We start from the raw sequence: 14291 nt of genomic DNA, 5'->3' as shown, positions 1-14291 counted from the left end.
TGCATCTGCCATACTAGGCGGTACTGTTTTTTTGGAGGGCACATCATGTACATATGGACTCTGAATTGGAAGAAATGGTTAGAAAATGAATGGATGGTAGAGCAGGTTCTTCTTCACAGAACACAAAATACATCGGTGTAGATGAAATGACAGAACGATATTGAAACTGAGCAGGGGAATGCTCAATATTATATTAATGTACCATAATTGTGTTACTTATCTTGTGTTTCCGTTTAAAACAAAGAAAAAGGTACAAAACTAGGCAAAACCCCTGGAGTCCTGACAGAACACAATCCACCACTACAATTACTGTCTCCTGTTGAGTTACAACAGGAAATAATGAACACTAAATAAAGCCAATCAGTGATAATTTAATCCCCTGGTTTGACACACTAGCATCTAACAAGACTTTGTGAGGGCAGGAGAAAAACATTAAAACCACCACAGCAGTGTCCCTGTTCATCAGTGTTCAGTTTAATTTGTTTTACTTGAATTCCTCCATACAGTGATGATACTCATATTAGTACAGTTCAATACTTGCATTAACCTGATTGCTTTAGTGCACCATTGTTCCAGTAAGTGAATCACATGTAAAACAAGACATTTATAACAGCGGTATTCTGCAGAATGACAATACATTTATTGATCGGCAATCAGACTGGTTTGTTCTATCCATAGTGTTAAATACATCTGTCAGTTGTGAATTAGACATCAGTAACTATCTTGAGTGAACAAAGACATGGAACAGAGTAAACACAGAACTCATCTGTCTTCCATATCTTTTCACCAGCCATTGGTGTGTTCGACTTCATTATTTTCTTCAGAATATTTATCAGGTACAACTGTCGAACCCAAACAGAAGTAAAGCAATCAGCGGTGAAAGTCCTGACCCCCTTTTTGGGTCTGTAAAATAGTCCAGCCTAGACAATCAGTGGGTCTGCATTTGTTAAACAAATGCAACACTGGAGCAGAAACACACAGATGAGAAATATATGTCAACAAGGTAAATAATACTACAAGAAGTTATCTGATACTGAAACGGGGGATTAAACACTGCAGTTGCTTTCAGCATATACCTTGGTGAAATATCTCTATATTAGAATGAACAGCAAAAAAAAATGTATGCAAATGAAATCTAATTATTGTACTCGTAATAAGACATTGGCACTGTGGTTGCCCTTAACCTGATCTGGAAAAGTGCTTTGAGATCCTGCTCATCATGAATAAGAGCTCTGTCAGTAAATTGAAACAGTATAGGATTCTGCCGGTGAAGAGGGAAATCAGACTGCAGAAATACAGAATCTGTGTGTCAGCATTAATGTATCTTGTTCGTCCGTAAACCAGCAGCAGTTCTTAATGTTCTGCATTAAGGCCTATTACTGTTGTGCAGGATGTGGCACTTGTCTTCCTCTGAATCACCAAATAAATTATTCATATTTCAAATTACTCATCTAATTTGGTGGTTTAGCTGATACTTAATCATTCCAAAATCAACCTTGGTTACCGACATACTATTACAGTTAACAATTTAATATATTTTTAGAAATACACATAAACCTACATTTTCTTGCGGCACACATTAAAAACATTTCTCCCCCTTTTCACCTGAAATATTCCTCTTCCCGACAGATAAGTGAGAATATAATTTCTACACTTCTCATCAGAAGAAACCATTTAAGAAAACAGCACGCCTCTCCTCTCTGTAGTGTAACCTCAATCGGCATCAGCACATCAGGAACACCAGAGGCCAGTGTTGTGAACTGTAACAGGTCGTGATGGTTAAGCCCATAGAGATGCTGTATGGAAAAATATCTGGAGCCTGCCTGCCGAGCTCAGATGGAGTTACGTCCCTGGAAGTCTGACCGCTCACTCTGAAAGTTGGTGGGCCGTTTCGTCTCCTTGCAGCAGAAGTAATGGTTCCATATTTTGAGGAACGTGGATCGGAATTTCTTTATCCGGAAGGCGTACACAATGGGGTTGACAGCTGAGTTCCCATGTGTCAGTAGGATGGCGATGTAAATTAAAATCATCGGCTTCTGGCAGGAGGGACAGAATAGTGTGATGCAGTTGAGGATGTGCAGGGGGAGCCAGCTGATGGCAAACAGGAAGAGGACCAGGGCCAAGGACTTGGCCAGCTTCAGCTCCTTGCCATAGTACTTGCTGGGGTCCGAGCTGTTGGCCGTCACTTTCTTGTTGAGGTGCTTGTGGATCATGTAGAAGATCTCCACATAAATGAGGACCATGAGGAGCAAGGGAGGCAGGACCCAGCCGAAGAAGTTGAAGTAGACCATGTACTCCATGCTGATGACGTTCTCGAACTGGCAGGTGACCGTGAGATCAGAGGTGATTTGGGTCCCGTTCTCCTTCATCTTCTGGAGGTTGTTCCAGCCCAGCATTGGCGTCAGGCCCACGATGAAGGACACTGTCCAGCAAGCCACCACGGCTGCTCCAGCACGCTTCTTTGTCACCACCCTCTTGTAGCTAGAAAGCAGAAACAGAAACATCTCGTCACCACCTCTGCCTGCTTTCAGCACACAGGCAGGGACCACAGCCTGTTATGCATCAGACGCCAACCCCTTGTGTGTATTTCTTTCAGAAAAGTAGATCTGTCAGTAGAGCAGATCCCTTGTTAATGCTGAATAGTTTAGAGAGCCTCCATGTGAATTGTATAAAAAGCACTTTATGTACATGCACCCCTTCTATGGCAGAGGCGCTGTTTAATTTCTGACACATTTTATAACATGCAAAGTGATTTCTTGCCTTGCTTCCTGAACGACTCCTCATTCATAATTAAATTGGATGTATGGGAGGTTGGTAATGAATTTAAGAAAGAACACTAAACCTTACCTTGATAATACTGGTGCATGGTAAAACTAAGGGCCAAAACTGAATTTGTGCGGAATTCCTTCCTTAACGAATGCAACATTTTCTGTGTTTTTCTTTTGGGACTAACCAATGTTTTTTAATATTCTCACACAATCTGGAGTCATCAATTATTTATGGATTCAATTTACTGCTACAATCCCCATACCACACAGTGCATGCATTCCCCTCACAGGCCCATTTGTCTGCCAGGCCCATTCACATTTGACATTCTGCAATCTCCACAGTGCTCAGAGCAAGCAAAGCTTTCCACCATTACTTTTCCACCACTTTTCAGATTACAGGCAAGAGACTTGCATTACCACCACTGTGACTGTAGCATGCTAAAATGGACAGATACATGGACAGATGGACAGATGATAAATGCTTGTCATTCTGCATTCCTCTGGACAGTCAAAACAGCACCATTACGTTGGCCTATAGAAGGGTGGACAATGCTTGTCATTCTGCATTCCTCTGGACAGTCAAAACAGCACCATTACGTTGGCCTATAGAAGGGTGGACAGAAAGACAGATACATGCAAAAGACACAGAAAGAGACACTACCTCTTTGGGTTTCATTGTAGCATTTGTAAATGGTCAATTTATTGGCTGATATATCTCCCCAACCACAAAAAGAGGAGAAATTGAAAAGAAAAAAAAACGGATGTATTTCACTGCAGGAATAAAGTATTCTGGACAATCCTGAGGCCATTCACATTTGCTTTACAAATGGCACTTATTTGAGGACATACTGTAGAAGAGGACAGTACCTACTGATTAGAAAGCAACTTCCAATAAGCAGAAAGCTAATGGGAAGCTTTTTATTTCTCTTGTATGTAATTGCTCCTACAAATGGCTGTTTTCCTATCATAAATAAAAGCACCAACCTCTTTCCCTTTTAAGAGTCAATAGGCCACAACAGTACCAAAAGCCTACTGAGGTCTGAGGTTTACACAGAACAAACAACTAATACATGGTAAATAATGGGCAGGAATTATCTCCTATTCATTGTATCCGTAAGTATTGTGCTCAGAGATAAGTGTGAACTGGTTTTAATGATGCTTTTTGTTATTGTTAATGAAAACAAAAAAAAAAAACATTAATGAAAGACACATCTCAGTGTACGTTTTCTTTGGTCGTCATTTTTTTTTGTGAAAACATGAAAAACACTTGATCTATGTTCAGTAGAAACAAACCTCTGAGATAACAGGTAAAGTGTCTTTTATGAAAAACAGAAAATAAATATAAATATATCAGTACAACAACATACAGTACAAAATATAATATTATTGTAAGAAAATTTGCATTTAATCTCATAAAGACACTTTATCGATGTAAAATATTTAATAGGTAGCCAGTAAGCCACATGTTCATGTTTAATATTTCTACCTTGAACCTCAAGCATTTGTGTCTGATGGTCAGGAACTAAGCTGTCTTTGTCACAATTATTAAACTGATAAATTATTTAATGATTTGTTCTCTATGTGGAAATAGGTAAAAAGTAATCCAGGGAGTCAGTCTCTCTTTACTGTGGCCACAATGTATCTATGCAGTGAGCAATGTCTGAAATGATTAATGATGGTGTAATATTTTTAATATAAAAATACAGATGTAACCTACTTTTTTAATCTGTGAATATAAAACAGAGTTCATGAGAGTAGCAGAGTTCTGCTAGTTTTTTCTCTCAGCTTTAATTAGCTTGTTGGTTTCTTGCTGAAAAAACTATAGCAGATTTAAAAACTGGTAAAGATACAAACTCTCACAATGTGAGAATTAGACAGTCTGCACATTGTACTGGGACAAAAAACAGATTTAAGTTTCTAGTTTAAATCAAAGCAGCTCCTTCCAATACACAAAAGGATGTATGTTTTCATACATTAAGCATTGCTGTACGCACGGTGGCTACAATAGGCAGGCCCACTTCATAGTCATACAGACATACAGTATTACTGCTGGGCACTGGAGGATGGCAGCATTTGCTGGTGAAGAATGTACCACTCTTGCCCAATAAACCACAAAGATGGCTATTGTAAAAAATAAAAGACTGGGATGCAATCAGAGAGATTCTGCTAATGACAATAACATGGTTGACATGCACAGAGCTAATATGTGTGAGAACCACTCCTTCCTCTTTCTACCACATACAGTACACACAGTAACATAGATGCAACAAGAATATCAGGACCTCATTGTCTGACCTCAGCGAGCCATCTGCCACATTCATGGACTGAAATATGAAATTTGGGAAACACCACAACAGTACGTCTGATTCTCTCTGAGAGCTATATTCTATGTAAATAATACTGTATGTCAATAAAAAATTCAAATATTACCATACACTACCCAGGAATTTACATCTGCTTATACTGTATATTCATACTGTATCAGTTCAGTTTTCTTGTAAATTAAACGAAAAGCACCTCTTCACAGACATATCTCAGGATACAAGTAAAACAATAATTGTTAGGCTAAGGCTACAGTATATTGACTAATGCTGTAAATAATAAGGCTGGCTAGCACACTGTAAAATCCCTTGTCAGTCCTCCCTCTAAATAGGTGGCTCATGAGCCCTGAGCAATTCAATTCAATTTATTTTTATATAGCACCTTTCACAACACGGTTGCCCCAAGGCACTTAACAAAGCTGTGTGACAATACATGACATTACAATACAGACAGAGAAAAAGCCAGAAGACAACAGAGGAGAGGAACCAAAAACTCCTCAGTAAGTCTAGGAGTCTAGGAGTCCAAGGTCAACTTGCTGCCCAACCGCAAAGCACATGAAACTCACAACGGATAGCCAAAATACAAGGAAAAGAGACTTTATTCATATTAAACATCTCCATTCACACATACAAACAACCTAATAACCACAGCTATCACTGTGAATCCCATTATATCTCAAACATCAAATTATCCCCATGTGGAAATTTGACTCTTAGTCCTCTATGAATTAATTTAAAAGTACACATCACCTGAGACTCTATACAGACAAAAGAAGCATAAACAGATTAGAAGTAGGTCAGCTGACGCTGTCATCCTCATCAGCTGGCCTTTAAAAGCCCTTTTTTCTGATCTCTTTAGGATAGTAAACCATTTCAGTTGTGTTTCTAATTTTAAATTCCAGCATTATGGGAGTAGGGGGGATTTAGCAACCATCATTTTGCAGCTGAAATTACAAAATATATACTGTATATTAGTCTGATTTATATTTCTTAACAAAACATCGCATATGAAATGAACAATAGTCTTCTGGGGGGTTCTGAGAAAGCACACTCCAATATGCATGAACCAAAAAATGCATTCCCAGACAATCTTCTTCAAAATAAAAAGGTGTTGTCCAATAATACTGACACTGCTACCTTGCCTTCAGTTAGGACAAAACCTGGTAATATATATATATCACTAGCTCAGCCAAGAATCCAAATCTGAAAAGCAATTTCAAACCAAATGGGATATCTTCAAATTGTAGAGCGCACTGCAACCACCACAAGGTGTCAGTCATTTGCTACCTAAGACGCTGAATCTGCAGTAGTGTTTCTATTGACCGGTGTCTAAGTATTAGTGCTGACTGTTAAATGTGCAAGCTTGTTTCGGACAACAAAAAGCAAGTTGGCACTGTATCAGGAACAAGATTATTCACTAATTTGTGAAGAGAGACACATATATAATAAATAAGTGAATTATATTGTTTGTTAACTGCAGAAATGTCAAACCTTATATTAATATCATATATTTACTGAAGACTGAGAATTAGTTTTAATTGTGTTGCCTCTTGCAGATTAAAGATAAAATATTTGGAGAACTCTCTGTGTATCTTCCGCTGTGGGTTGGACTACTGTACTTAGACTTTTTTCACTCTGACTGTTGCAAGTTAACCTTTGTCTATTTGTGTACAGGTTGCTTGATGCTCTAGATTATAGCTGGAACATAACAGCTTGTTGTCAAGGAGAGAGAGAGAGAGAGAGAGAGAGAGAGAGAGTAATCAAGCATTAATCTAAAAAATTAATCTTTTCAGTGATATGAAATCCCAAGCCCTTTTGACTTTCAGTGTCATCTGAAGGGTCAAGTATTTAAAGCTTTCTCTTGATATTGCTAATGCTCAATATCAGAGTTCAATCACTCTGCTAAAACACATTTTAGATTTTTCGAAGGGGCATAATGAACTCAGTTTGTTTAAACAAGCACCAAATAAAGCCTGGCTGCCTGACTGTCTGGTGTCTCAGAATTAGGCATTTGTATGCCATGCTTTCCCCTGTATTTATGTTCCTTGTATTGATCTTTCTTAGTCAGCTTTATTCCTCAGACCTTCTCAGCGGAAGCTTTTTACATCTTTCTCACCACAAATATTCTCACCCATTTTGGAACTCTAAATGCCAATGGGAATAGTATCACCATTCTTTCTCACAGGGAGAGTGACTACCCTACTGACACATTCATGGTGGGAAACACAAACCAAACAACATTTCCCTGCTGTAGCCGTTTTAATTTTATTTTTTACACAGACTATTTGAATGCATATTCAGCGTATTCTGAATTGTTTGCATTTAAACTGTTTTCAGTTTCTTAAAACCAGGTTCATCTCTCCCTTTTCTCTTATACTGTAGGTAGAATTTTCTCCTCCTTGTGAGGCTTGCACCTCTGCATACAGTACTGTATGTACAAATTGCATTATTAGAAGGTATGTAAATGTGTTTTATTTCAGTTTCACTACAGTTGCTTTACATGGCAGTAAATAACAAATAGTGATTACTAAAATTAACAGCTGTTTTCCCCTTCATTCTTACCGTACACTCACTGGATTGCTAGTGTTTGCATGAACTATTAAGACATTTTTTGTCACTCATTCTTTTTTTGCTAAAGGTGACTAACTGTACTTTCTCAAATTGTGGTTGGCTCAGGTCAGATTTTAAGACATTGCTTTCAAGTGAGAGATTTCTTATAGCCTGCAGTGACATACTGTGAACAGCTACAATGAGCTCATAGTACACCCTTCACAGCAGACAGCTGATTGCAATATCAATTTGTAGAACAGAGACAGTTCTTGCTCTAATATGCAATCTGCAAGTAAACAGCTCATTCAGCACTGTCTTTTCCTGATCTGTATCTTGGATAATCACTACAATCTTGTTTCAGCACTTTAGTTTGCAGTTTGAATAGAAAATTGACTATATGAAAAAAAAATCCTGGAAATCGTTTTTTTGATAACCAAGTATATGCTGGGAAGAAACAGCTATGCTTATTTCCAATTAGAAGATTAGATTATACATAATTTGTACTTTTGTCCTTGCAGGCAATATGGTAAGAATTCAAAATAATCATTATACCTGGTATCCATCTGTGATTGTTTCCTGTGTTACAGAGATTTATTTATGTAAATGATTAACTCTTATACATTATGATCTTGGTGCTACATATAGAAAATGTACAGAACCAGATGTGTGAATTACCAGCTTCCAATAGAATAAATGGCATTCAAATTTCTGGGATCATACATTGCAGAGACTTCAAAGGTCTGTGTATTCTTCTGAAGGGTATATCAAAACCTTGTTCCAGAATTGTTCTCTGACAGGGATTCTTTTCACAAACATGGTTATGAACTCAGCATTGGAATATGTCCTCTTGAAGTAGGTTGTAATACATTTGCCCTTCATCTCTTAGGCCAACAAGATGTATCAGCAGATATTTTTAAAATAAATCTAAAGGGTAAGATCATTATTTTACTATAGTGCTTTCCTTTTGTTATCTTTAGAAAATGTTAGATAATTGGTACAATAGTTTTAATTGCTGATTGAATATGGTAATACTTTAAGTCAATACTATTGAGTCTCCACAGTAATATTGTGTATTAAATAAATATTAAGAATAAATAAAAATTTGCTTTGTGTAATAACAACAACAACAACAACAACAACAACAACAACAACAACAACAACAACAACAACAACAACAACAATAGTAATAATTCCTTACACTTATACTGTATAGCGCTTTTCTGGACACTCCATTAAAAGTGCTTTGTGCCTCCCAACCAGTTACTGGCCAGTCTCACATCGGTTTAGCTTCAGTGGGCGGCCAGTTTGGGGGCTGCAGGGTGCTATACAGTAATTGCTGGCTATTACAGTATATACTAATACTGCTGTATTATAAACTAATATACACACCAGAAATTTCCCCTTTTGAAAAGTAGTGGACTACAGATTCATTTGATTCAAAATATGCTATATTCATATCCCCATAGCAGATTTGAAAACAAGCCGAAAATAGGTCCAGAAAAAGGAAAGTTCAAGGGCAGGTTGAATTAAGTACTGCTCTTCGGACAGAAGAAACCAGACATGAGACATTTTAGAAAGGAAAACTACCAGTCTTCACTAAAATGATCTGACCTAATATCTTTACCAACTGGAAAGTTATTTTCTGTCATGGGCTTTCTCAGTGGTGAGTGCTTAACATTTTTGCAAGAAAGGTGTCATATATATATAAAAATAAAATCTTAGCAGACTTTATTCCTGGTGTTGTGTGGATGGGTAATGTGCAGCCAGACCCAAAAGCATCTGGTCTTGGATATACTGCATATTTTACTCTCCACTAGTTAATTGCAATGGGAATATATCTGATTTCTTAACCCGTGATGATTTATAATTAATTTATTTCACGTTAGGCGGATCAAAACAGATTAAGGATTTGACCAGAAACGATTTTGTGAAAATGGAATATGTTATACACAAAGCTTCAGTATACAGTATGTACAGTATATCTATGGGTGACTAGACCAAGGACTCTGGTCTCCATTACTGTTTGTAACTTTTCACGACTGATTATCTTAGTGGAAGATTTGAACGTTACCGAATTTAAGCAAACCAACGATATTATAAAAAATATATAATAATGTTATCTTGGTATCCAGTTGTTAGCAAGGTAGCATTAATGTGTGAATGAATCTTAAATTGGAGAGCTTGTTTTCTGCGTGGTAGTAGATGATTGAAAAAGAGATATGACGAGTAAATATAGCTGTCCTTAGCAGGAAAATATTTTGTACACAGTAAGAGCGAAAAATTAACCTCGTAAGCGACTTTTTTTAACAACGTCTGTGAATTTCACTAAAAAATTCAAGGTGACACAGAACCATGCAGAATAGCAGCATACACACTCTCTAGCTCCGAGAAAGCGTTTCCACGATCATATTTCACCTACAGATTATGCAGGATGAGTAAAGCGACGTAGGTATCAGTTCCTTACTAAAAATAGCAACACATATCTGGTGAAACTGCTATTAAGTATTGAAACGTAAAGACTGTTTTCCCCCAGGAGAAATCCAGGGTCGTTAACGGGTGGTATAACATGCAGAAGAATGTTTTTTCTAGCTATCTTAATGAGCATCTGAGTAGGCATATCAGTGTAGAAATATTGACTTTATCGTACTGTCGTATTGTACAACAACTGAATTATTATTATTGTAGTAGTAGTAGTTGTTGTATAGAAAAAAATAACTATAAAAACAAATTCCACATTACAAGCTTTACAAAAAGACCCTTTCGTAAACCTCCTTAGGCCAAGATATTGAGCTCCACAGACTGCGTGCTGCACAAAAGCAGCTCTATCGCCACACTGTGTGTGGTGTGTTCAGTCCATTCAGTGATGTCGGAACACTATAACTTCAAGTCTCGTATTTTCCAAAAACAACAACACAAAAACCCAGTATCAAGCTATAGAAACGGAGTATGCACAACAATAGCAGAGAAGGTAAGACTCTTGAGAAATCTTCACCCTTCTGTAAAATCGGTAAACGTATTTTTTTTTGTATCTTAACTAATGACAATAAATGAGAATTCCCGGGTTATTTTTTTATCATCATTCTTAGCGTTCAGGTTTGGAGCTTTCATTGAAGCTGCTACTTTACCTGGTGGGTATCTTGACCCGAAGGTAGCGGTCAATGGCAATAGCCAGCAGGGCTAGGATCGAACTTTGAGTCAGCACGAGCACCGTGCAGGCTACGAGCAGGCAGCTGTAGAAGTGAGTCTGTAGCCCGATGCTGATGGTGATGGCCAGAGGGATGACGAGCGCTCCTACGGCTATATCAGCCAGGGCCAAAGAGACGATAAAGCAAAAAGTTGTGTCTCTTAATGAGCGGTTGATTTTCACTGCCCAGACTACCATTACATTGCCCAGTACAGAAGAGACGGCTATCACTACCTCCATTCCTATATAAAGCGCTTGGGATGGTCCCAGCTGTCCAGACATCCTTAAAACCGTAAAATTAAACTCCAGAGCAAAGAATGTACGTACCCCTTAAAAACATGAAAGTCTAATTATGTACGGTAAAAATGACAATCCAGTCATATTTCCAGGACCCGTCCACAAACAAATCTTAATGTTAAAAAATAATTTCACCTTTGTGCAAGGAGGAATGCCACAAAGTATTTTTAAATCCAGTCTGAAGGCATAATTCGTCTTGGACAATCCGTGAGAGGTAAAAAAGGTCCCACATGTAAACTAAACATGTGTCCCCTTGATAAAAATCCAGTTAGACTGAAATGTTAGCACATGTATCCTGATAGAAAAAGGTGCACCCCGAGCCCCGCATTATCTCACTCTTCGCTCGGTGCTCTCCGAAATGCCAGTTACAGGACCTCCATCCATTGCATGAAGGTAAAATCCTTCTGCGGTTTACATGACAATTTCCATTGTTAGCACAATTTGTTGTTCATCATCTTAAGTCACCTTCAACAATCTTGTTTCTCTCGTTAAATAAACAACCCATCGGAGACGTCGGGCGAGTACGCACGGTTTTGAATTAAGCAACAAAATGAGATAGTCTGATGGCAGTGTCGCTCTTAACTACAGCGTTTTTGTCACGTTTTCCGTTGTGCGGTGGTGGTCCTCCTAAGCATTGCGCTGACCTTAAACAGCTGTCCTGATTTTTTTATATCCTTTATTACTATTAATATTTATTATGTTTTTCTTCTTTTATTCTTGGCGACCTATTTCTCTTGTTTGCTCTGCAGGCTCTTCCCTCTTTTGAAAGCAGTCCTAGTTTCATGTTTACACCATCATTCAAACGCAGGTGGCGCAGATTTTTCCCTTTGTCCCGTACAAGAAAAAAAAGGGAAAGGAACACAGTATCTTCCCCACACCCCCGTGCGCTTTGCTTCGCTACTCGCACCAGGTCATAATCTTCTGGTTTTCTTCCCCGTTTCATGCGAGCTGCTCAGCTTCTCGCTCACTCGCTGGGTTTCGACAACACGCGTTTGAATTCTGACAGTATGACGTGTGGCCGTAATTAATGTGTGACAGTGCATGGAAAGGTTTATTTGCTGTGTTGATTCATTCCAGTGTCCTGGTCCTGGTCCTGGGTGAGGGGTGGGAGGGTATGATATTCATTTACGAGAGGCTGCGTCTACCTCTACCTTTTTTCTAAAAAAAAATTAATTGATCCAGTCCTCCATTAAAAATATACATGGTAAATGAAGGTCAAAATACTACAAAAGCACACCTTGTAAATACCTGAATTACGGTTATCATACGGTTTTATGGAAATTATATCTGTAATTGGTACAGTATAGAGTTAAAACATGTCTCCCTGTTTTTACAAGCCCAAGCAGGTTGACAGCCACTATTAAACAGAAAGATTAAAAAATGTCCAGCTACAAAAAAACAAAACATGCAGTCCGTAGAACTAACTAAGCGAAAGTGTGTCGTGAGTCTAATAGAAATGGATGATTAAATCACACGGCAGGTGCACATTGTCCAGAATGTTTAGCACTCAAAAGACTGGAAACGGAGGCACGTACACAGGTCTGTAGGCAATCGGAAGCCCCTTTGAATTAAAAAGAGCGAATGCAGACATATGTTTCCCTCACCCAGCCTTTTCTGCGCGATCGAGGTTCAAAAGTACCTATAACAACCCAGTTAAGCACCGGCCGACTGCGTTTTAAATACCACCTAAAACCACATTTTAAATGAAGAAAGAAAGGTAGTATTCTGATCTCTATGATCTATGATCTCTAACCGGACAGTATTATCCAGTACCAGGAGTATGTGTGCTTTCTATATAAACAAAACGCTCAAAACGCACAGAAAAGTAACAGGTCGTCTGCCCATTTACTGTGGCTCGTTTGGTCGATAAATAATCTTGTTCATTACGAATCTCATTCCGACGTTTCTTTTAATGAAGCCAGTATTGACAAAATGGCTGGGCAGCGTGCTCCACACTCCAGCAACCCTTTGTGCAAAAAGCATCTCGTGTTCCGTTTATCGTATTTTCCACTTAAGAAAAATGGGCTGACATTATCAATGCCTCTGAGGATTTTGAATACTTCAGCCACACCTCTTCATAGACAACATTCTGTATCTGTTTGGTGTTCTCATAGACTGATTCCAGAGTAGTAATATTTTTTGTAACATGATAGCCAAAATGGTTAACCATTTTGTAAATAATGTTTTACTAATCCAATGTACAACTTTTAATTTCTTGATTTAAATTCTACAGTTTTAAACCTTTATATCCTAACATTCGTTCACCTTTCATATTGCCACCTTATATTATATAAAAGATGTAAATATGTCAACATAAGCACCTACAGTTAGTATGTTTCATAGGCAGCTTCTTCAAGTTCAGTTTTATATCTTAATAATACAGTAGTACTCTACATGTAGTATGTCTGTTATGTGCATGAAACATCTGTCAAGAGTTTGCCCTGGCTTGAGTCTTTCTGTATTTTAACTTTCTGCTGCAGTATATGTTAATCCTCCGATTATATCATTATAGTCAATTGTAAAATGTCAAGTGAATACACACAGGTTATGTATACTTTTATATAAGCAGACATGGAAATGATAGTGTCGTTTTTTTCAGGAATTTATACTGTATACAACCTTTCAGAAAAGCTGTTGGTTTGTTATGACATGATCAGACATTTTATGAAATGTGGAATGGAAAAAAAAAACATTGCTATTTGCAAGTCACAAGTCAGGGCATGACTTCTGTTTCATTTTTGCACTGCTTTGCACAATATGTGATCTTTGAAACACATCACATACTGTATTTGTACGCAATACTTATTTTTTCTTTCTGAAAATCTACTGTAACTTCCCAGTGTTTGCCTAGTTTCTGAGTATAAAGTCACAAAAGGACCCGGATCTGATATCACCCAGTCTGAAGTGCGGCAGTTTTACTTCAATAGCAGAATCTATTACACCCCAAACTAAGGCCCCAGGGCAAAGGGCTTGGTTAAGTCATGAAGGACTTAACCATGTTGTGAACCTGCAGATCTATGTGGTATTGGTAGTGGTATTTTTCTTTAATTTGTTTTTGAAACTAAATGCATGAACTAAGTATAAAACCCAGTGGGTTGTTGTGGCTTCCTAGCACCAGTGTTGGCAAGCCCTAATATACAGTTTGCCATGCTCAGAAAGAATTATGGCTCT

General features: G+C 38.0%; 1 protein-coding gene across 1 annotated transcript; it reads right to left on the bottom strand.

Moving 5' to 3' along the window:
* Positions 1 to 452: 452 nt before the first annotated feature.
* Positions 453 to 12183, bottom strand: adora1b (adenosine A1 receptor b). The gene is made up of 2 exons (XM_088640094.1): positions 10765 to 12183; positions 453 to 2481 (listed from the first exon to the last, which is right to left on the bottom strand). The coding sequence occupies exons 1-2, from the start codon at positions 11103 to 11105 to the stop codon at positions 1833 to 1835; spliced, it is 990 nt and encodes a 329-aa protein (XP_088496220.1). The 5' UTR covers positions 11106 to 12183; the 3' UTR covers positions 453 to 1832.
* Between the last annotated feature and the right edge of the window lie 2108 nt (positions 12184 to 14291).

This window comes from Lepisosteus platostomus, chromosome 7 (genome assembly GCF_059453375.1).
Source record: "Lepisosteus platostomus isolate fLepPlt1 chromosome 7, fLepPlt1.hap1, whole genome shotgun sequence".
Classification (NCBI taxonomy): domain Eukaryota; kingdom Metazoa; phylum Chordata; class Actinopteri; order Semionotiformes; family Lepisosteidae; genus Lepisosteus; species Lepisosteus platostomus.
Note: the sequence above shows the minus strand (reverse complement) of the source record. Positions and strands in the feature narration are given on the sequence as shown.